This window comes from Schistocerca gregaria, chromosome X (assembly GCF_023897955.1).
Source record: "Schistocerca gregaria isolate iqSchGreg1 chromosome X, iqSchGreg1.2, whole genome shotgun sequence".
Classification (NCBI taxonomy): domain Eukaryota; kingdom Metazoa; phylum Arthropoda; class Insecta; order Orthoptera; family Acrididae; genus Schistocerca; species Schistocerca gregaria.
In genome coordinates, this window is record NC_064931.1 from 138,347,354 (window position 1) to 138,372,050 (window position 24,697).

General features: G+C 43.5%; 1 protein-coding gene across 2 annotated transcripts in view; it reads right to left on the reverse strand.

Moving 5' to 3' along the window:
* The window catches only part of LOC126298389 (hyaluronidase B-like), a 183,490-nt gene that overhangs the window by 23,629 nt on the left and 135,164 nt on the right, over nt 1-24,697 (reverse strand). The window contains exons 3-5 of one of the 2 annotated variants that reach the window (XM_049989696.1): nt 21,914-22,053; nt 21,584-21,747; nt 5,841-6,051 (exon numbers count right to left, since the gene is read on the reverse strand). In XM_049989696.1, the coding sequence (XP_049845653.1) occupies nt 5,841-6,051; nt 21,584-21,747; nt 21,914-22,053 (515 nt within the window). Of the gene's footprint in view, nt 1-5,840; nt 6,052-21,583; nt 21,751-21,913; nt 22,054-24,697 lie in introns of both variants that reach the window. The other variant, XM_049989695.1, reaches the window with a different exon arrangement.

Below are 24,697 nucleotides of genomic sequence, written 5' to 3' on the forward strand. Positions count from 1 at the left end.
GTCGGCGTATTTTTGAAACACTCTGTATAAGTATGACTGATGGCCTTCGTTGATCTGTCTTTAAATGATATGAGGCTGACTAATTACCGAAATGATATTCAGAGGAATTCGATTAATTCGTATTTATTTCATCAGGATGTACACACATGAAAGAAACTGAACTAGGCGAACTTCTTGGTTCAGAAATACACTACTGGCAATTAAAACTGCTACACCACGAAGATGACGTGCTACAGACGCGAAATTGAACCGACAGGAGGAAGATGCTGTGATACGTAAATGATTAGCTTTTCAGAGCATTCACACAACGTTGGCGCCGGTGGCGGCACCTACAACGTGCTGACATGAGCAAAGTTTCCAACCGATTTCTCATGCACAAACAGCAGTCGACAGGCGTTGCCTGGTCAAACGTTGTTGTGATGCCTCGTGTAAGGAGGAGAAATGAATGCCATCACGTTTCCGACTTTGATAAAGGTCGGATTGCAGCCTATCGCGATTGCGGTTTATCGCATCGCAACATTGCTACTCGCGTTGGTCGAGATCCAATGACTGTTAGCAGAATATGGAATCGGTCGGTTCAGAAGGGTAATACCTAACGCCGTGCTGGATCCCAACGGCCTCGTATTACTAGCAATCGAGATGACAGGCATCTTATACGCATGGCTGTAACGGATCGGTCAGCCACGTCTCGATCCCTGAGTCAACAGATGGGGACGTTTGCAAGACAACAACCATCTGCACGAACAGTTCGACAGCGTTTGCAGCAGCATCGACTATCAGCTCGGAGACCGTGGCTGCGGTTGCCCTTGACGCTGCATCCAGACAGGAGCGCCTGCGATGGTGTACTCAACGACGAACCTGTGTGCACGAATGGCAAAATGTCATTTTTTCGGATGAATACAGCGACATCGCGGTGAACGCACATTGGAAGCGTGTATTCGTCATCGCCATACTGGCATATCACCCGGCGTGATGGTATGGGGTACCATTGGTTACACGTCTCGGTCACCTCTTGTTCGCATTGACGGCACTTTGAATAGTGGACGTTACATTTCAGGTATGTTACGACCCGTGGCTCTGCCCTTCATTCGATCCCTGCGAAACCCCACATTTCAACAAGATAATGAACGACTGCAGGTTGCAGGTCCTGTACGGGCCTTTCTGGATACAGAAAATGTTCGACTGCTGCCCTGGCCAGCGCATTCTCCAGATCTCTCGCCAATTGAAAACGTCTGGTCAATGGTGGCCGAGCAACTGACTCGTCACAATACGCCAGTCACTACTCTTGATGAACTGTGGTTTCGTGCTGAAGCTGCAAGGGCAGCTGTACCTGTACACGCCATCCAAGCTCTGTTTGACTGAATGCCCAGGCGTATCAAGGCCGTTATGACGGCCAAAGGTGGTTGTTCTGGTACTGATTTCTGAGGATCTATGCACCCCAATTCCGTGAAAATGTAATCACATGTAAGTTCTAGTATAATATATTTGTCCAATGAATACTCCTTTAACATCTGCCTTTCTTCTTGGAGTAGAAATTTTAATGGCCAGTAGTCTAAGAAGAACTACATGAACTATCGAAGCCGGCCGCTGTGGCCGATCGGTTCTAGGCGCTCCAGTCTGGAACCGTGCGACCTCTACGGTCGCAGGTTCGAATTCTGCCTCGGGCATGGATCTGTGTGATGTCCTTAGGTTAGCTAGGTTTAAGTAATTCTAAGTTGTAGGGGACTGATGACATCAGAAGCTAAGTCCCATAGTGCTCAGAGCCATTCGAACCTGGGACCGTCGCGGTCGCGCGGTTCCACAAAATTCTGGAGTGACCAGGAAACATACTGAAGAATCCTATTTCCTTCGCTTTTAATGTACGTATATCTAACGTTCCTAACCACCACCACCACTACTACTACTACTACTACTACCACTACTCCTACCACTACTGCCAATAATAATAATAATAATAATAATAATAATAATAATAACGACAATCACTTTTGTTTTGAAACGATCTGGTGGAGTGGGCTTTTGAGCGTTGTTACTTGTAAAACAAGTTAACTCGACGATCTACATCTACATTTATACTCCGCAAGCCACCCAACAGTGTGTGGCAGAGTGCAATTTACGTGCTACTGTCATTACCTCCCTTTTCTGTTCCAGTCCCGTATGGTTCGCGGGAAGAACGACTGTCTGAAAGCCTCCGTGCGCGCTCTAATCGCTCTAATTTTACATTCGTGATCTCCTCGGGAGGTATAAGTTGGGGGAAGCAATATATTCGATACCTCATCCAGAAACGCACCCTCGCGAAACCTGGCGAGCAAGCTACACCGCGATGTAGAGCGCCTCTCTTGCAGAGTCTGCCACTTGAGTTTGCTAAACACCTCCGTAACGCTATCATGGTTACCAAATAACCCTGTGACGAAACGCGCTGTTCTTCGTTGGATCTTCTCTACCTCCCCCGTCAACCCGATCTGGCACGGATCCCACACTGATGAGCAATATTCAAGCATAGGTCGACGAGTGTTTTGTAAGCCACCTCCTTTGTTGATGGACTACATTTTCTAAGGACTCTTCCAATGAATCTCAACCTGGTACCTGCCTTACCAACAATTAATTTTATGTGATCATTCCACTTCAAATCGTTCCGCACGCATACTCCCAGATATTTTACAGAAGTAACTGCTACCATTGTTTGTTCCGCTAGCATATAATCATACAATAAAGGATCCTTCTTTCTATGTATTCGCAATACATTACATTTATCTATGTTAAGGGTCAGTTGCCACTCCCTGCACCAAGTGCTTATCCGCTGCATATCTTTCTGCATTTCGCTACAATTTTCTAATGCTGCAACTCCTCTGTATACTACAGCATCATCCGCGAAAAGCCGCATGGAACTTCCGACAATATCTACTAGGTCATTTATATATATTGTGAAAAGCAATGGTCCCATAACACTCCCCAGTGGCACGCCAGATGTTACCTTAAAGTCTGTAGACCTCTCTCCATTGAGAACAACATGCTGTGCTCTGTTTGCTAAAAAGTCTTTAGTCCAGCCACACAGCTGGTCTGATATTCCGTAGGCTCTTACTTTATTTATCAGGCGACAGTGCGGAACTGTATCGAACGCCTTCCGGAAGTCAAGGAAAATAGCATCTACCTGGGAGCCTGTATCTAATATTTTCTGGGTCTCATGAACAAATAAAGCGAGTTGGGTCTCACACGATGGCTGTTTCCGGAATCCATCTTGATTCCTACAGAGTAGATTTTGGGTTTCCAAAAACGACATGAAACGCGAGCAAAAAACATGTTCTAAAATTCTAAAACAGATCGACGTCAGAGATATAGGTCTATAGTTTTGCGCATGTGCTCGACGACCCTTCTTGAAGACTGGGACTACCTGTGCTCTTTTCCAATCATTTGGAACTTTCCATTCCTCTAGAGACTTGCTGTACACGGATGTTAGAAGGGGGGCAAGTTCTTTCGCGTACTCTGTGTAGAATCGAATTGGTATCCCGTCAGGTCCAGTGTACTTTCCTCTGTTGAGTGATTCCAGTTGCTTTTCTATTCCTTGGACACTTATTTCGATGTCAGCCGTTTTTTCGTTTGTGCGAGGATTTAGAGAACGAACTGCAGTGCGGTCTTCCTCTGTGAAACAGCTTTGGAAAAAAGTGTTTAGTATTTCAGCTTTACGCGTGTCATCCTCTGTTTCAATGTCACCATCTGGATATGCTGTTTCGAGCCACTTACTGATTTAACGTAAGACCAGAACTTCCTAGGATTTTCTAAGTCGGTACATAGAAGTTTACTTTCGAATAAACTGAACGCTTCACGCATAGCCCTCCTTACGCTAACTTTGACATCGTTTAGCTTCTGTTTGTCTGATAGGTTTTGGCTGCGTTTAAACTTGGAGTGAAGCTATCTTTGCGTTCGCAGTAGTTTCCTAACTTTATTGTTGAACCACGGTGGGTTTTTCCCGTCCCTCACAGTTTTACTCGGCACGTATCAGTCTAAAACGCATTTTACGATTGCCTTGAACTTTTTCTATAAACACTCAACATTGTCAGTGTCGGAACAGAAATCTGCCTTCTATTACTCTTGCTTAACAGATAATCCTTCCTCCCTTTTTTATATTCCTATTAACTTCCATATTCAGGGATGCTGCAACGGCCTTATGATCACTGATTCCCTGTCATGCACTTACAGAGTCGAAAAGTTCGGGTCTGTTTGTTATCAGTAGGTCCAAGATGTTATCTCCACGAGTCGGTTCTGTGTTTAATTGCTCGAGGTAATTTTCAGATAGTGCACTCAGTATAATGTCACTCGATGCTCTGTCCCTACCACCCGTCCTAAACATCTGAGTGTCCCAGTCTGTATCTGGTAAATTGAAATCTCCACCTAACTCTATAACATGCTGAGAAAATTTATGTGAAATGTATTCCACATTTTCTCTCAGTTGTTCTGCCACTAATGCTGCTGAGTCGGGAGGTCGGTAAAAGGAGCCAACTATTAACCTAGCTCGGTTGTTGAGTGTAACCTCCACCCATAATAATTCACAGGAACTATCCACTTCTACTTCACTACAGGATAAACTACTACTAACAGCGACAAACACGCCACCACCGGTTGCATGCAATCTATCCTTTCTAAACACGTTCTGTGTCTTTCTAAAAATTTCGTCAGAATTTATCTCTGGCTTCAGCCAGTTTTATGTACCTATAACGATTTCAGCTTCGGTGCTTTCTATCAACGCTTGAAGTTCCGGTACTTTACCAAAGCAGCTTCGACAGTTTACAATTACAATACCGATTGCTGCTTGGTCCCCGCATGTCCTGACTTTGCCCCGCACCCTTTGAGGCTGTTGCCCTTTCTGTACTTGTCCGAGGCCATCTAACCTAAAAAAAACCGCCCAGTCCACGCCACACAACCCTTGCTACCCGTGTAGCCGCTTGTTGCGTGTAGTGGACTCCTGACCTATCCAGCGGAACCCGAAACCCCACCACACCATGGCGCAAGTCGAGGAATCTGCAGCCCACACGGTCGCAGAACCATCTCAACCTCTGATTCAGACCCTCAGATCCTTCCTCTTCTCGAATCTTTTGATGACGTCGTCGTACCATGTGTCACGGCTTCTTTCAAGTATTCGGGCAGTAATGGTTTTTAAGTTGACGTACAAGTGAGAGCTGATAAGCGATCCTGGGCCATACTGTTCCTAAATTACGTTTTTACGCGTTTAGAAAAACTCCTTTCAATTGAAGCACTTGTTGCAGGAATAGCAATTATACAAAATAGTTTGAAAGCTTCTGTAATAATTTGGTCCGTTTCATTCTCAATCATTCTTTTGATAACGTCTCCCAAACTGACAGAGTGAAATGTTTTTATGCTGATAAGAAAATACGGTCTCCAGTTCTAGACGCAACTGTGAGTGACTGAAGGACCCACCATCTGTTTGTAATAATGAATCCATTCCGTCCACAGGGAAATTATGATCATAATTGGCGAACTGAGTATAATCGCCTAATTTAAGGAAGAGCAGTTTCCATTTGTGTTACAATATTATCCAACACCTCGAAGTACACCTGTTTGTATTGTGACATCAGTGGATTGCTAATATATTCATCCATCATTTCAGCCCTATTCACGGAAACTTAAAAAGTAGCTCAGTATATCTTGATTTCTTAAGTTTCTCATGTGAGACTAGACTAGGAGTACCACTTACAAAAAAGAAAACAATGGCACACTTCTTTCCGAGAGGTTGGTTAGATTCGCAAATATTCCGCACGTGGCACTGGATATGACTGATATATGTACATCTATCAATAGGACATGTTTTGATTGAGAAAACTTACATGAGTGAGGAAGTCTGTTGAGTCATGGTACCTGTACCATACGTAAGGATAAATTCGAGGACCAACAATGCGTGGTGTCCTTTGTGCAACTCTCCGCGCTTCCAGTAGACGTCCAAGCATAAATGGTACATGTTGTGGTGTTGACTTCGATGACTTGCTCAAATACAGGGAAGGAAATAGCGCAGTGCTCTCATCGAAGAGCCACTGTATCCTGAAACACAAATATAGAAGCGAAAATAAATAATATTTACTTGTTATTTCTGGATTTAATGATTAAAATGATAATATTGTTCTAAGTTTATTTAGCAACTAATGGTAATTTCCTTACGTATCACAGTTATAATGCAACCAAGATACGGATGTATTTAGCACTTTCCTCTTTGGTTTCGATGTACAAATTGAAAAATTGTGACAGTTTTTCAGAAATAGGAGAGAAATTCGGTGGCTACATTTCTTACTAAAATTCGTTTCTCAAAAGCTGTTTGACTGTTTGCAACACAGAAATGTGTTGCAAAAATATTAAGGTACTTACTCACAACAATGAACTAAAACAATTGCAACGAAATAATGTGTGTGTGTATGAAGCATTTTAAAAGCGCCTGCAAAACTTTTTCGGAACATACATTCGCACGTCTTTGCTTGTTACGTGTGAATGTATGTTGCGAGAAAGTTCTGCAGGCGCTTTTAAAATGCTACACACACACACACACACACACACACACACAAACACGATACCCAGAACTCCTGAAGATAGTCGGTCATTGGGGCCGAGCGGTTCTAGGCGCTACAGTCTGGAACCGCGCGACCGCTACGGTCGCAGGTTCGAATCCTGTCTCGGGCATGGATGTGTGTGATGTCCTTAGGTTAGTTAGGTTTAAGTAGTTCTAAGTTCTAGGGGACTGATGACCTCAGAAGTTAAGTCCCATAGTGCTCAGAGCCATTTGAACCATTTTGCACCATTCTGAAGATAGACGTTGACTGTGGATATTGTATAACAGACACAGTCTCTTTGGCTGTTCAGCATTAAACCCTTCCAAAGATGTAAACAACCATGCATGAGTAGTGCCTTTTAGACGAAGGGGTACCGGTGTGTACAGCAGTCAGGACCACCACCACGGAAGGTCTCGCTGTACGGTAGTACAACATGCAATGTGTGGTTTTTAAGAACAATAAAAATGGGTGAAAATGATGTTTATGTTGATCTGTATTTCAATTTTCTGTACAGGTTCCGGAACTCTCGGAACCGAGGTGATGCAAAACTTTTTTTGACATCTGTCTGTGTGTGTGTGTGTGTGTGTGTGTGTGTGTGTGTGTGTGTGTGTGTGTGTGTATGTGTGTGTCTAGCATTTGAAAAGCACCTGCAAGACTTTCTCGCAACATACATTCATACTCTTTGCTCGAAACATCTTTTATATATATTTCTTTCGATGGTACAGTCGACAATTCGTTGCAGTTGTTTTAGTGCATTGTTGTGACTAGGCACCTTAATATTTTTGTTAAAAATTTCCATGTGTGTCATTCATAAGAATTGACAGTCAAACAGCTTTTGAGAAACATATGTATACATAATTTTTTTGGACTTTGAGGCGCATTGCAGATTAGCTCTGACATAGACGCGACAATCTGACGTCGATATGCCACTAAAGAATAGTGCGAGTGAGCAGCTTTTAGCAGCTGATAGCATCTATATCCACGACTCTATGGTGATATGCTGTGTGTGAATCCAGAAACGCAGAATTCGTCTCTCCAAGTTTCCAAAAACGAAATTCAGATTAGAGTCATAATAATTAAATTTCTCCTCGGAGGTCTTCAGGTGGTCACTCAAAAATGATAATACACCACCGGATCAAAAGTATCCGGGGACCTCAATGTAAAGTAAAGTTGACCACTGGAAGTCACGAGAGACGGACACACCAGTGTAAAACGAGGCGGGGAGTAGAGAAGCAATAACAGCAGCATGTGACAGCAGTAGAGCTCAGTGACTTCGAACCTTATAAAGCTGCGGGAGTCGACTGTTGGTGATGTGACTGTCAAGTGAAAATGTGAAGGAACAACCATAGCTCAACCACGACAAGGCAGACTTCATGTACTGATGGACAAGGTCTTTCGAGCATTACGGAGAGTGGTTGAAAACAAATTGCGTGAAATCAGCGGAAGTGTTAAATGAAGCTTGAGATGATGCAAAGAGTGACGCCACTGGGTAGCTCATGATTGGAAACTAGTGATTTGGAGTGACCAATCAGGCTTTCACATTTCGATTGAAGAGTTTGCGTTGTCCAAATGCCTGGAGAACGTTACCTCCATCGTGTCTAGTGTCAAACAGTGAAGTACAGAGGAGGTGGTATCAAGACAGGAACGCCTTTGGGGTAAGTTATAATGTCAACTTCGCTCCAGACCCAGCGTCCCATATCACTACCTTCTCTGATTTAGGATCTTGAGGAAGAATGGGTTGCCATTCTATTCTATTCTATCGCTTGAGCCTTGTCCCGTAGTTACACAGGGTCAGCCATCGTTAATCGGATATGGCATGTTAATGTTTAATGGGTGGTCGGATGCCCTTCCTGCCGCCACCCCTTCCCTCCCGGGATGGAATTAGTATACCCCAATTGTCTGCGTCGAGTGTAATCCATGGAATAGTGCGAATGTGTTCAGATGTCCGCGAGCCGTGGAACTGAGGCGGAACGTGGGGACCAGCCCGGTATTCACCTAGCGGGATGTGGAAAACCCCCTAAAAACCACATTCAGGCTGGCCGGCACATCGGCCCTCGTCGTTAATCCGCCGGACGGATTCTACCTGGGGCCGACGCGCCTACCCGAGTCCAGGAAGCATCGCGTTAGCGCGCTCGTCTAACCTGGCGGGGAAGAATGGGTTGCCATTCCTCCACAGAAATTCAGACACCTCATAAAAAGTGCTTCCAGCAGAGTTTATGCCGCCATAAAAGCGAAGAGTGAAGACACTCCATATTAATGTCCACTAATAGGCGTCCGGATACTTTTTGAACCACGTTTCCTCTCCCATCACAGTTCTTGTAAGGAAGTGATCTCCTTAAATCTCGTACTGTTACAAAAGCTAGCTGCACACTGTCTTCCGAGTTTCGTTGTGGGCATCCGTCAACATTCCTGGAACCCTCCTGGGAGAAAAGTTTGCTGACTTCAACTGTCTCAATATTCTGCGCACATTCGCTTTTCTACTCGCCCTCGGACTGACAGTTCGTTCACTGTCATGCGTTTGTAAGCCAAAATCAGATTGTGAATACGCTGCACATTATCAGCAGTCTGTACAGTGTTCGGTCTGGCACTACGCAGAAGGTTGCGAATATTGGTGAGCCCACTACCACCAGTTAATCCGGTTGCCTAAGGAGTAAATGTACTGTGATCAACGACGTCACCTCTATACACATTCTTCAACCCCCTGTGCATGCCTGTCACTGTCTTGTTGTCGCAACACAGGAACTGTAGACTGATGTGACAAAAGTCACGCGATACCTCAAAATATCGTGTCGGACCTGCTTTTGCCAGGCGTAGTGGAGCAACTCGACGTCGCATGGACTCAACAAGTCGTTGGAAATCCCCTGCAGAAATGTTGAGCCATGCTGCCTCTATAGCCGTCCATAACTGCGAAAGTGTTGCAGATGAAGGATTTTGTCCACGAACTGACCTCTCCAGTATGTCCCATAGATGTTCGATGGGATTCATGTCGGGCGATCTCCGTGGTCAGATCATTCGCTCGAATTGTCCAGAAGGTTCTTCAAATCATTCGCGAACAGTTGTGACCCGGTGGCTTGGCGCAATATGATCCACGAAAATTCCATCGCTGTTCGCTGCAAATGGTTTCCAAGTAGACGATCATAACCATTTCCAGTCAATGATGGATGCAGTTGGACCAGAGGACCCAGTCCATTACATGTAACCACAACACACACCATCATAGAGCCACAACCAACTTGCACAGTGCCTTGTTGACAACTTGGGTCCATGGCTTCCTGGGATCTGCGCCACATTCGAAGGCTTCCTGGGATCTGCGCCACATTCGAACCCTACCATCAGCCCTTACCAACTGAAATCTGGACTCATGAGACCAGGTCACGAATTTCCAGTCGTCTAGGGTCCAACTGATATGGTCACGAGACAAGGGCAGGAGCTACCGGCGATGTCGTGCTGTTAGCAAAGGCACTCGTGTTGGTCGTCTGCTGCCATAGCCCATTATCGCCAAATTTTACCACACTGTCTTACGGATACATTAGTCGTACGTCCCACACTGAGTTCTCCGGTTATTTCACGCAGTGTTGATTGTCAGTCTGCACTCATAACTCTACGAAAACGCCGCTGCTCTCGGTCGTTAATTGAAGGTCGTCGGCCACTGCGTTGTCCGTGGTAAGAGGTAATGCTTGAAATTTGGTACTCACCCCACACTCTTGGTCCTGTGGATCTCAGAACATTGAATTCCCTAACGATTTTCGAAATGAAATGTCCCATACTTCTAGCTCCAACTACCATTCCGCATTCAAAGTCTGTTAATTCCTGTCGTGCGGCCATAATGAGGCTGGAAACCTTTTCACATGACTCACGTGAGTACAAATGACAGCTCGGGCAATGCACTGTCCTTTTATAACTTGTGTACGCTATACTATCTCCATCTGTATAGGTACAAATCGCTATCCGATGACATTTGTCACCTCACTGTATAATAGCACGTTGCTTCAGACGAATATCAAGTGCAGCAGCTGCCTTGAGGTGTAACGACAGCGCATCTTGGGGAAATACGTCGAATTAAATGTGAATACAAGCTGGAAGAATGTTGCTATGATCTCTGCAAATAGCAAAAATATTTAACAGAAGTTGAATTTTTGAAAAAAATATTCTGCATTTCTTTTGGAGTGACGCACGAATCAATGTGATGTCAAGTATGCGGAGCTGTCAATCAATGGTGTACTGCCCACTGCTAACCTCAGGAGGAGCATTTGCAGCGAGCAAAACATGTACAGATGTACATGTGCAGAAATTCCGAATCTACACGAGCCTGTTGTTCTCGAGAAGAATGAAGCGAACTGTTTCCAAAGTAGTGAAACAAAAGAAGAAATTTCTATTGTACCATTTCTAAACTCTATTGTGATCCGGACATGGACGAGCTGATCAGAAAATTGATCTTTCATCGCTTCACTTACAGTATCTGATCAAAAGTACCCACTGTTATGACGACGTGTTCTCTACTGGGGACATCATTCATGAGGCGTCTAAATATCTATGGAGGAATGGCAAGCCATTCTTCCTCGTGAGCCGAAACGAAAGAAGGGAATGATGTAGACCTAGAGCAAAGTCGACGGTCTAGCTCGTGCCAAAGGTGTTCCTTTTGGTTCTGGTCTGGACACATAGCATGCCAGTCCATTTCAGGAATGTTGTTGCTCACAAACCATTGCCTCGCAGATATGCTTTACGACTGGGTGCATCGTCATCTTGATACAAGCAATCATCTTCTCCAAACTGTTCGTCTACTGTAAGCAGTTCGCAATGCTGTAAAATATGTTCATAGGATTCCGCATACACCATTTTCTTAAGCGCAGTTGGGGGGTCACATCCTAGCCACGAAAAACATCCCTACACCGTAACACTACCTCTACCACACTTCTCTGTAGACACGTTCTCCAGGCTTTCGGGGGCTAGGGGGTCGGATTGTCTGGGGACAGAGACCAGACAGTGAGGTCATCGGTCTCTTTGGATTAGGGAAGGACGGGAAAGGAAGTCAGCCGGGCCGTTTCAAAGGACCGTCTCGGAATTTGCCTGGAGCGATTTAGGGTTGGGTCAGGTTGTCAGAGGAAGGAGACCAAACAGTGAGGTCAGTGGTCTCATCGGATTAAGGAAGGATGGGGAAGGAAGTCGGCAGTGCCCTTTCAAAGGGACCATTCTGTCATTTGCCAGGAGTGATTTAGGGTTGGGTTGGGTTGTCTGGGGAAAGAGATGAAACAGCCCTTTCAAAGGGACCATCCCAGAATTTGCCTGGAGCGATTTAGTGTTGGGTTGGGTTGTCTGGGGAAAGAGACCAGACAGCGAGGTCATCGGTCTCATTGGATTAAGGAAAGACAGGGAAGGAAGTCGACCGTGCCTTTTCAAAGGGACGATCCCAGCATTCGCCTGGAGCCATTTAGGGTTGGGTTGGGTTATCTGGAGAAAGAGATCAAACAGTGAGGCCATCGGTCTCATCAGATGAGGGAGGAATTGGGAAGGAAGTCTGCCATGCCCTTTCAAAGGGACCATCCCGGCATTTGTCTGGAGTGATTTAGGGTTGGGTTAGGTTGTCTGGGGAAAGAGACCAGACAGCGAGGTCATCGGTCTCATCAGATTAGGGAAAGACGGGGAAGGAAGTCGGCCGTGCCCTTTCAAAGGAACCATCCTGGCATTTGCCTGGAGCTATTTAGGGAAATCACGGAAAACCTACATCAGGATGGCCGGACGCGGGATTGAACCGTCGTCCTCCCCAATGCGACTCTGGTGTGCTAGCCACTGCGCCACCCCGCTTCGTAGGCTTTCGGCAAATCCAAAGGGTATAGCGTGAAACATCACTCCAGATTACTCGTTTCCAGACATCCACTGTCCACTAGCGCCGCTCTTTACACCACCTCAAACGTCGCTTGGCGCTGACTCCAGAAATGTGTGGCTTCTCATGCTGCTCGACCGTTGAGGCGTGCCCCATTCTTTTTAACTCCCTGCGTTTTGGAACTTTTACAATGCTGGATGCTTCCTTTCCGTCAATACAAGAGGTTTTCATGGCTCTGAATCCTTCGCATTTTCATTTCTCAGTTCCATCACCAGTACAAAAGGATATTCGGAAAAGTCTGATCACATAGTGTATGCTTTACTCATGCTATCTAGTGTCGTGCAAAAGAATGCCATGGCATGGTGCAAAAATCGGTAAATTAGGAACTACATTAGACGAATCTTAAAATGCATTTAATTCGTAAAATAAAGTATCGTAAACAATAGAGACGCTTTTTGAAATACGTTGTCAACATTTCTCCATACACGATTCTACTGTCGATAAAAACTGCGAATTAACTTTTGGCCCTCTTCAGGAACAATATGTTGGCAGGCCCCTCGATACATACCTATTTCACGTGAGTGCACCTGCGGTACGGTTATCTGTATTGCTGAGGCAAGAAAGTTGCCGCACCCTTATAAGATCTTTATCTCGCATTTCCTGAGGAGAATTAAGTAAACATTGAAATTAAAATTACGTTTCAGTCTAAAGAGAAATAAAGTTTTACACAGTTGGTATCTGAAGTGATGAATCGTATATATGCATTTACACTGATGAGCCAAAACATTATGACCACCTGCTTTACAGCTTCTTTGTCTGTCCTTGGAACGAAATACACCTCTGATTCTGCGTATCAGGAATCCGACAGTTTGTTAGTTGGTTGGTTGCGGCATTACATGTCTAAGCGAAGGTCATGTAATTCGCGTAAATAACGGGCCGCTGATTTGCACATGCGGTGATAATGACCGATAGCGACCCATATGGGTTCCATAGGATTTACATGAGGCGAATTTGGCCGCCGAGACATCAACGTGAGTTCACTATAGAGCTCCTAAAATCACTGTAACACGGTTCTGGCTCGGAGACACATACACTTATACTGCTGAAGGATGTCATCGCCGTCGGGGAAGAGGGATGTAGGTGGTTCACAGCTGCCAGCGTGTCTTCGATTACTACCATAGGTCCCATGCAAGCGCTGGAGAATGTCACCCGTAGCATAATACTGCTCCAACCAGCCTGCGTGTGTGGCGCACTGCACGTTTCGAGCCGGCGTTTACATCAATCATGGTGTTTGTGGAGATGACAATCGACCTAGTGAAGTAAAAATGTGATTCACCCGATGAGCCGAAACGTTTGCATTGATCGACGTTCGAATCTCGACGGTCCTGTACCCAATGCAGTCATAATTGACGATGTCGTTGGGTCATCATCTGAGCATGTGTGCGGTCTGTTGCGAAGCTCCATGTTCAGCAATATATGATGAACAGTGTGCTCTGAAACACCTGTGCGTGCACCAGCACTGTGCTCTTTCTTCAGAGATGCCACACATCACCATCTATCCTACTTTACAGAGCAGTCAAGCCTCCGAACCCCGTGTTCTGTGAAGAGCCGTGGACGTCCAACAATTTACCGTCTAGTGGTAGTTTCGCTATCGTCCTACCTCTTTCCGTAGATGCTCACGGCAGTAGCATGTGAAAATTCGACCAGCTTTACCGTTTTCGAGATACTCATTCACAGGCTTTGCCTAGTAATAATCTTTCCTTCCAAATAGTTCAAATGGCTCTGAGCACTATGGGACTTAACATCTGAGGTCATCAGTGCCCTAGAACTTAGAACTACTTTAACCTAACTAACCTAAGGACATCACACACATCCATGCCCGAGACAAGATTCGAACCTGCGATCGTAGCGGTCACGCGGTTCCAGACCGAAGCGCCTAGAATCGCTCGGCCACCATGGCCGGCAATCTTTCCTTTGAAAAAGTCGATTATATCAGTGTATTTCCCCATTTGCAGACCATATCTTCGGTAGGGCTATCCCCCTCCGCTTCTGCTGCGCTTACATATTTCTCATATGGCGCTATCTGCCCGCATCGTCAGCAGACGGCATCCAACCTCGCGGTGGGCAGTGGTAATTCTGTTTTCGCTGATCAATATGTGTTACGACTTAGTGTCATAGAAACACGTACAGTAAATGCTACGGTGTCTTTCTCTCAGCAATACATTAAATACTGAATCTTCAGAAATATATCTGCGTTTTTGAATACTACATGAGGTGTATCTTCACAACAGATATACACTATGCGATTAAAAGTATCCGGACACCCCCAAAAACATACATTTTCGTATTAGGTATATTGTGCTGCCAGGTACTCCATATAAGCGACCTCAGTAGTCATTAGACATCGTGAGAGAGCAGAATGGGGCGCTCCGCGGAACTCACGGACTTCGAACGTGGTCAGGTGATTGGGTGTCACTTGTGTCATATGTCTGTACGCGAGATTTCCACACTCCTAAACATCCATAGGTCCACTGTTTCCGATGTGATAGTGAAGTGGAAACGTGAAGGGACACGTACAACACAAAAGCGTACAGGCCGACCTCGTCTGTTGACTGACAGCGACTGCCGACAGTAGAAGAGGGTCGTAATGTGTAATAGGCAGAAATCTATCCAGACCATCACACAAGAATTCCAAACTGCATCAGGATGCACTGCAAGTACTATGACAGTTATGCAGGAGGTGAGAAAACTTCGATTTCACGGTCGAGCGGCTGTTCATAAACCACACATCACGCCGGTAAATACCAAACGACACCTCACTTTGTGTAAGGAGCGTAAATATTGGACGACTGAACAGTGGAAAAACGTTGTGTGGAGTATCGAATCACGGTACACAATGTGGTGATCCCTTGGCAGGGTGTGGGTGTGGCGAATGCCCGGTGAACGTCATCTGCCAGTGTGTGTAGTGTCAACAGTAAAATTCGGAGGTGGTGGTGTTATGGTGTGGTTGTGTTTTTCATGTAGGGGGTTTGCATCCCTTGTTGGCACTATCACTGCACAGGCCTACAATGATGTTTTAAGCACCTTCTTGCTTCTTCCTGTTGAAGAGCAATTCGGCGATGGCGATTGCATCTTTCAACACGATCGAGCACTTGTTCATAATGCACGGCCTGTGGGGGAGTGATTACACGACAATAACATCCTTGTAACGGACTAGCCTGCACAGAGTCATGACTTGAATCGTATAGAACACCTTTGGGATGTTTAGGAACGCCAACTTCGTGCAAGGCCTCACCGACCGACATCGATACCTCTTCTCAGTGCAGCACTCCGTGCAGAATGGGTTGTCATTCTCCAAGAAACCTTCCAGCACGTGACTGAACGTATGCCTACGAGAGTGGAAGCTGTCATCAAGGCTAAGGGTGGGCCAACACCATATTGAATTCCAGCATTACCGATGGAGGGCGCCACGAACTTGTAAGTCATTTTCAGCCAGGTGTCCGGATAATTTTGATCACATAGCGTTCATGTAAAAGGTGACAGACAACGAATGTAGGGGATAATATTGCAAATTCCTGCCATTTTCCCTCGGGATATTCACACTAAAGATACAAAATGCACGAAGCGTATTTGGTGCAATCCGTTTTCTGTAACAACCTGCAGGAACAAAACCGCACAAGTAATTACAAAATTAGTAGTTTATTCGAAGGAAGGAATTATTCTGGATATGTGGGCGTCTTCTAATGCAGTATTGCAGTGTTATGCTGTTCATATAGTCTCCTACTTCAGATGTAGGGGATAATATTGCAAATTCCTGCCATTTTCCCTCGGGATATTCACACTAAAGATACAAAATGCACGAAGCGTATTTGGTGCAATCCGTTTTCTGTAACAACCTGCAGGAACAAAACCGCACAAGTAATTGCAAAATTAGTAGTTTATTCGAAGGAAGGAATTATTCTGGATATGTGTGCGTCTTCTAATGCAGTATTGCAGTGTTATGCTGTTCATATAGTCTCCTACTTCAGATGTCGTTACAGTAAATTACATAACGCTTATAACGAGAAAGAAGTAATTAACTCTTGATCATCTGGAGATCAACTGAAACTTTATGCCTACACGTAATATGACTGACGATGAAGACTAGACGAATCTGTAGGCACGCTAGAATTCTATGCTCAGAGGCATCTAAATATTGGGTCGGTGCCGTCATTGGGTTGTTGTTGTTGTGTTGTTGTGGTCTTCAGTCCTGAGACTTGTTTGATGCAGCTCTCCATGCTACTCTATCCTGTGCAAGCTTCTTCATCTCCCAGTACTTACTGCAACCTACATCCTTCTTAATCTGCTTAGTGTATTCATCTCTTGGTCTCCCTCTACGATTTTTACCCTCCACACTGCCCTCCAATACTAAACTGGTGATCCCTTGATGCCTCAAAACATGTCCTACCAACCGATCCCTTCTTCTGGTCAAGATGTGATAGAAACTTCTCTTCTCCCCAATCCTACTCAGTACTTCCTCATTAGTTACGTGATCTACCCATCTAATCTTCAGCATTCTTCTGTAGCACCACATTTCGAAAGCTTCTTTTCTCTTCTTGTCTAAACTATTTATCGTCCATGTTTCACTTCCATACATGGCTACACTCCATACAAATACTTTCAGAAATGACTTCCTGACACCTAAATATATACTCGATGTTAACAAATTTCTCTTCTTCAGAAACGCTTTCCTTGTCATTGCCAGTCTACATTTTATATCCTCTCTATTTCGGCCATCATCAGTTATTTTGCTCCCTAAATAGCAAAACTCCTTTAGTACTTTAAGTGTCTCATTTCCTAATCTAATTCCCTCAGCAGCACCCGACTTAATTCGACTACATTCCATTATTCTCGTTTTGCTTTTGTTGATGTTCATCTTATATCCTCCTTTCAAGACACTGTCCATTCCATTCAACTGCTCTTCCAAGTCCTTTGCTGTCTCTGACAGAATTACAATGTCATCGGCGAACCTCAAAGTTTTTATTTCTTCTCCATGGATTTTAATACCTACTCCGAATTTTTCTTTTGTTTCCTTTACTGCTGGGTAAGATGCAAAAATTGGGTAAATCGGCACCACATGTGTTAAGTGATACCCAAGGACGCCCATTCCTGGGAACAAGAAAAATGAGAAAAAGGTATAGTCAGGTGTTTTTCATTCAAGAAAATGGTTTAAAATACGTTATGAAGCAGTTTTCTAACAGGGTCGGAACTGGGACTTTTTCATGGCTACTTACAAGTCGCCATCCGTCTTCCTAAATATTAAGAATACTCAGTACCGACGGTTCTAGCCTCCCCCTTCCAACAAACTATCGTATGGGCGCCGTTGGTGCAACCAGCAGAAATGAGCAGCGAATATCCATACGTTCGTCTCCCCAGATCCATTGTCGTTTGGCCTGGTATAGGTACAATCCATTCCTTGGGAGCATTGTTAGGGGCGACGAGGAAGGTAACCTCTATATTAACTCAAAGAAGAGGCGATGAATGGCTCTGCCCATCGAAAAAACCAGCACGACGTGCAAAGGGTGGTGGTCAACTTCAAAAAGTAATGTTGTGCGTTTGGTGAACCTAAAATGGCAGTTTTCATCATGAATTGCGTGTACTGAACAGCAAAGACGACACGGTGACTGTACTGATAATAAAACATCTGATAAATCTGTCTTGTTACTCCACTTTAATGCACACCCGCACACAGTCAGAATCACCACAGATACGATTGCTGAATATGTTTGGCAGCCACTTCCTCACCCTACATATTCACCAGGCTTAGCCCCATTTGGTTATCATACTTTCTGGTTTCTCTCTAACAACATTCAGAGACAAGTGTTGCACGATTAAACTTCGGTTAGCAACTGGATAACAAATCTCTTCAACTCGGAACCACAACATTTCTACAGGAGAGGCATAGAAGTCTTACTTCATCACTAACAGACGATCCTTGACAAAGTTGATAAGTACATCACTGGGTAGTATATCAGTCTTGTTACTGTGTATTATGTATTGTAATGTAATGTGGTGTATTTTATACTAATAAAATCACATCGTGGCACTGTAAGAACGACACGATCGATCCAATAGTACAGAGATCATTGACGTTCGTGTTTGTGTTACGACATCTCTGGCAGTGGCCTGGATCGACAATAACTCTGTGATGATTGTTGTGCTCATTTGCTGCTGTGTCTGGCTTTATAGATTAATACCGATAACATACAATCGAAACGAAGACAATTAGTGCATCAGTGATAACAGGAAGAAATCTACTAGGCGTATCTAGATATACTGCAAAAAGAGGGTCAGAAAGAAAAATTATGGTTGAACGTCCCGTCGACGAAGAGGACATTAGTGACGGAGCTACTGCAGCGTGTCACGTTACTTAATATGGAAATTAGCGTAATAATAGAAGAAAAACTAAACATATTCGTAGAAACAGAACAGTAAAAAAAAAGTTGCAAACCAGATGAACGCAAAGATGAATTTATGTGATGCAAAAAGCACAAAATTTGGACTGCTGATCAATGGAAACAAGTAAAATGGTAAGGTGAGACTGCTTTAAAACTATTCCCTAGAGCAGGCGATGTTTATGTACGGGGAACACTAAGTTTCATTGTTACTGATACTTCCTGCTATTGCTGCGAAACAAACACAGGGTTATCAGAGGAATGGATATAATGGAGTATCCCGGCTTATCCTGAAACGATATATATATATATATATATATATATATATATATATATATATATATATATATATATATATATATATAACTTGAATTAAATCCATTGACATGAAATGAATGGAGAAAATAGGGATGAAATCGATGGAAATGTAGTCATGAAAATATATCAGTGAAATACGCTCAGAATGCTGAATCTGCAATTTAATGGATATGTCGTGACTCATGAAAATCTGTTACATGCCAGGAGCGCCTGCTTATTGAGAGAAATCGCCTTGACATATTCATTACATTGCAGGCCCCTTGCATGGCTTGGACGTCAGATACCGTGTTTTGACTATTCGTTTCACTCAGTGAAACAGTCCAAGAGGTCTGCAGACCTCACAGTCATGTGTCAGATGAACAAAGACATTCATTGAGGTGTCAGGAGATCTAAATCTCACATATGGACTGGATGTAGTGGCAACACAGCTCATATTAGCGAGGAACTGAGTTCAAGTTTAGACTTTTTGGGTATCTTTATTTTTTATTTAATTTTAATTCAATTGGGCACCTGAGCCAGTGTCACAGTGTCATAGAACACGCCATGAGAGAGATTAAACTTGTTCAAAAAGAACAAAACGAAACTAGGAAAAGTGAAACTATGAAATGTGTGAATGAAAACAATAATAATATACATACAGCATTAGTGTTGCTTCATTTTACAATTGTTAGTACTGGATAAGGATGGGAGAAGTTGTCCCAATAGTGCACTGATTTAGAGAAACCATGGAATCCCCAAATCAGAACTGATGAATGAAATAAACGAGCCTGTACCATCTTTTAGATGAACAATTTTCGTAGAGGCCTATGCATTTACGATTGTGAGAGCACAAACCATCGTTTTAAAGGCGTTAGGGTATCCACGGAAAATATAAATTTGGATGATCATGTATGAACTGGATGACCGCGGAGAGTTGTACTTGAAAATTCAGCCAATGTAAGCAGGGAATATTCCTCTAACTGCGAAGAAATCATTTATGGGGTCACTCCTAGATCTATCATTGTTTCTCATATAGCCTATGTAAAAGACCTCCCGTCTAAAATACAGTAAGCAGTAGTTCTTTTTGCTGATGGCATTACAATTGTAAGCGAGCGAAACATACATACAGCAACAGAAGAAATGGAAAATTATGTTCTTAAAAGTATTATAGGGCGGTTTTCTGCGAATGGTCTCACTCTCAGGTTAAAAAAGATACAACATATTCAGTTCTGCACATGCAGAAGTACTATACCAATGAGAACTGTAACACACGGTGAGGAAGTAACAACTAGCGTGGAAACTTTAAAATTTTAAGTAAAAATTCATTGAGGTGTCAGGAGATCTAAATCTCCCATATGGACTGGATGTAGTGGCAACACAGCTCATATTAGCGAGGAATTGAGTTCAAGTTTAGACTTTTTGGGTATCTTTATTTTTTATTTAATTTTAATTCAAGTCAGATATATATTCAAGTTATATATATATATATATATATATATATATATATATATATATATATATATATATATATATATATATATCTGACAGTGGCCTGCACCGACAATAACTTTGTGATTATTATTGTAGTCATATATATATATATATATATATATATATATATATATATATATATATATATATATATAACTTAGTTCAGCCGCATTTTCAATTCGGATATATATATAACAACTTAGTTAAGCCGCATTTGCACTTCGAATCATTCCAAACCTTGGGGAGAGACAAATCAATAAGTCGACATGTTTTGCGTATTTTCATTCACTACTGGCGTATGAAATAATGTTCTGGGGTAACTCATCTTTAAGGTAGAAGGTTTTGATTGCTCAGAAAAATGCTGTAATAATAACATGTCATGCTCACCCCTGAGCATCTTGTAGACATCTGTTTAAGGAGTCATGGAATTCTGACTGCTGCTACACCCTATATTCATAATAACAGAAGAAAAAAAATGACATTCAGTACTCTGGAAAAAGAGGCTCAGTACGCTACAACAAAACTTTTGATCACTTAACCAGTGATGTAAAATGGCAGACAGTAAAGTTAAATTTCAAATCAAACTGAAAAATTTTATCCTTCACAACTCCTTCTATTACACAGAAAAATTCAATTTTTTAAATGTGTTAAATGTAGTGGGTAATAATACTAACTCACATCTGTATTAAAAATAAATTTTTAAAGGTCATCATGTATCCATATTTAAAAATGAATGTGTTATATGAGTGTAAAATGACTCATTCCACATCATTGTGATTATTGCTGCTAATAATCCATGTAACATGAAATTAACCAGCAACTAACTTCCTTTGCTTAAGCTACCACCGAAACCTCTCTAGCTTGTTAGAGAGTGGCTGTCAAGTTTTGTAGCCACAATAAATGTAATTATAGATTTAATATCACTAATGAGTTGACTGTGATGAGATTAATCTTTTCTGCACTATGTGTAAACAGATAGTGTGTCTTACCCATCATTCTGCTTTTCCACATCACGAGAACAGTTCTGCTCTCTGTAGTTGAAGCAGTATGGGTATGCGTAATACCCCCACTGAGCCAATGGTCGCTGCTGCCTCGCCAGTTCTAGTGTTGTCTCCATAAATTCGCGAGCTCCCTTTTCAAAATCATGTCTTGCCTGCTTCAAAGAGCAATTTTTTTAAATATTCCAGAAATGGTAAATCACAGAGCTCTATCTTTAATAAAAATTATTTAGAAGATATTTTATATTTTAAGAAAATGAGTGTTTATGTTTGAAGAACACTTGAAACATAAGATCACGTACAAGAGAAGGCAATTCTTACCGCTTTCTCTACGCTTGCTTTGCTCCAGAATGGATGTTGGGCCCTCACCAATTTTCTAGAAAATTCCGGATATGGTGCATAAGCACCAAACAACTGTTTCCACACTGGACGCCAAGATTCCATATCTATAACTCCAATACCTGAAACAAGTACTGAATATGAAATTGGCTTTGATTAATATTTCAGTGTCGATTAACAATAACGATATTGCAGTGCCTGAGTTTTTCAGAAGTACGATGCATCCTTCGGACATGAATGCATGTCCGAAGGACCATGGACTGCGGCAACTACACCCGTTATGAAATATATGGAATGTATTCGCCGCTGCGAGTGTGGAAGACCATCAACTGTAAAATGGAATGACGACTATGAAAATTTGTGCCGGACCGGAACTCGAATCCATATTTTCCGAGCGGTCGCCTTACAATTAGGCTATTCGATCACGTTCCACGGTCAGGTCCAAACCTCCACACATCGTCAACCATATGTCTACAACCTGTATTCGTACATTAATGACATTTAATTGAAAGTCGCTTGCATGGTGTCGGCGAATGAAAACGATACTGCAGTGTTTGTGCTATCAGAAGCTTACACACTATCAAAAGCTTACACACTATTTAACCTAAATTATCCTAAGGACCTCCGCCGGGACCAGCCGCACAGTCCATGACTGCAGCGCCTAGGCCGCTCGGCTAATCCCGCGCGGATGTGCTATTCAGAAGACTGCACTGCAATATCGTATTTATTCAATTAAATGTCTGCCCTTTGCGAGAATATGCATAATACATGTCGGAATGTAGATTGTAGATACATGGTTGACGACATATGGAAGTTTGGGTGTGGTTGTGAAGCGTGTTCGGATAGCCTAATGGTAAGGCGAGCGCTCGCGATAACCGGGAAATCCGGGTTCGAGTATAGGTCCGGCACAAATTTTCATTGCCGTCATTCCGTTGTGGAAACTTCCATACGATGGGTACGGAAACTGGCCAAAGAAGAATGGGCAGAGATTTGGCGCCTAGATATCTGTCATAAAGATAAATAGTACACTGTCACACAACCAGTAATTAGAAACTTCACTCCTTTCGAAAATTTCAGGCAAGCAGGAAGCTGAAAATTACCTCGGTAAGAATAAGTACTAGTCATGGTTCAACTCATTCTCACTTATATTGAACAGACATCAAAGACAACACTCATTCTGCGCCTGTTAGAAGAAAGAAGAAGGGGATGTGAACCACATGCTGTTGTTCTGGAATTTCTGTGAGGCACAGCAAAACCATTCACTGCAAAACCTCCTAAAACTGAAGATGCCCCTTCCAGCAAGTGCTCCTGTTTTATTGTGCCACGAAGATCCTCAAAAATACAGAGCCCGTTTTTACTACACTACTGGGAAATGAAAAAAAGAACACCAAGAATTTGTCGACCCAGAAGAAGGAAGTTTTACTGGTACATTGTTCAGGGAGCACACACACACACACACACAAAAAAAATTTAACCGACAGAGTCGTACTGATCTGAGTACAATCAACAGGGCATACAAAATGTCAATTCCAGAACCCTGGACACTTTCCTTTTTTGCCGCGCGGGATTAGCCGAGCGGTCTCAGGCGCTGCAGTCATGGACTGTGCGGCTGGTCCCGGCGGAGGTTCGAGTCCGCCCTTGGGCATGGGTGTGTGTGTTTGTCCTTAGGATAATTTAGGTTAAGTAGTGTGTAAGCGTAGGGGCTGATGACTTTAGCAGTTAAGTCCCATAAGATTTCACACACACTCACTTTCCTCTTTCCTTTTGCAGCAAAGCAGGCTGCAATTCTCCCATGGAGATGATCGGAGAGGTGACGAATGTAGTCTTGCTGAAAGGCTTGCCATGCAATTTCCACCTGGTGCCTCAACTGGGCAGACTGCACAAGATGACGTTTCATCCAAGCTCATACGTGCTAAATGGGCATCAGATCTGGGGATCGTTCTGACCACAGTAGTTGGTATACACCTTGGGTGGCGCAGGATACATGTAGAAGTGCACTGGAGAAACACGTAGCCTTGTTTGTGCATGAACGGGAGCACTGCAGGCTGAATGATGTTTCGGATGTACTGTGCACTGTTCAATATCCCCTCTACATTCAGCAGAAGAGAACAGCCATTGCAAGATATAGTTCCCTACACCATGATGCTGGGTGTTGGCCCTTCATGTCACTGTCGTAGACACTCAAGAATTGGTGCTTACCTCCACAACGGCATGCACAGAGATGACCATTATTGGCATCAAGGAAGAGGTGACTCATCACTGAAGACAAAATGTCTCCATTCATCCTCCCACCACAGCCCACCATGACACCACTGGAGGTGGGCTGTATGATGTTGGGGAATGAGAGGAAGCTGCCCTAATGGCGTGCACGATCGTAGCCCTGCTTCACAGAGACAGTTGCAAGTGGGCCTCGCTGATATTGCTGGAGCAACAGAGACCCTAAGTTGTTGTGAAGTCACAGTGCAGTCCAATACGCTGCTTTGCAAGATGCGACAGTCTTGGTATGAATCTGAATAGACCCAGGCTGATAAACATGTACATCACTGGCAACAACATTGATGCTTTGTGGACGCCTCTCATTTTTTACAAAGTTCTGCAGCACGACCACCCAGTCTCCCGCAGACCCACCATACACCCTCACTCAAATTCCACCAATCGCAAAAAGAAGTCACATCCACGCTGTTGTGGCATAACGACAATGTTGGCGGCATAGACAGAGCTCCATGTACCATATCAAACTGGCTGCTGCTGGCTCTAGAGGTGAGC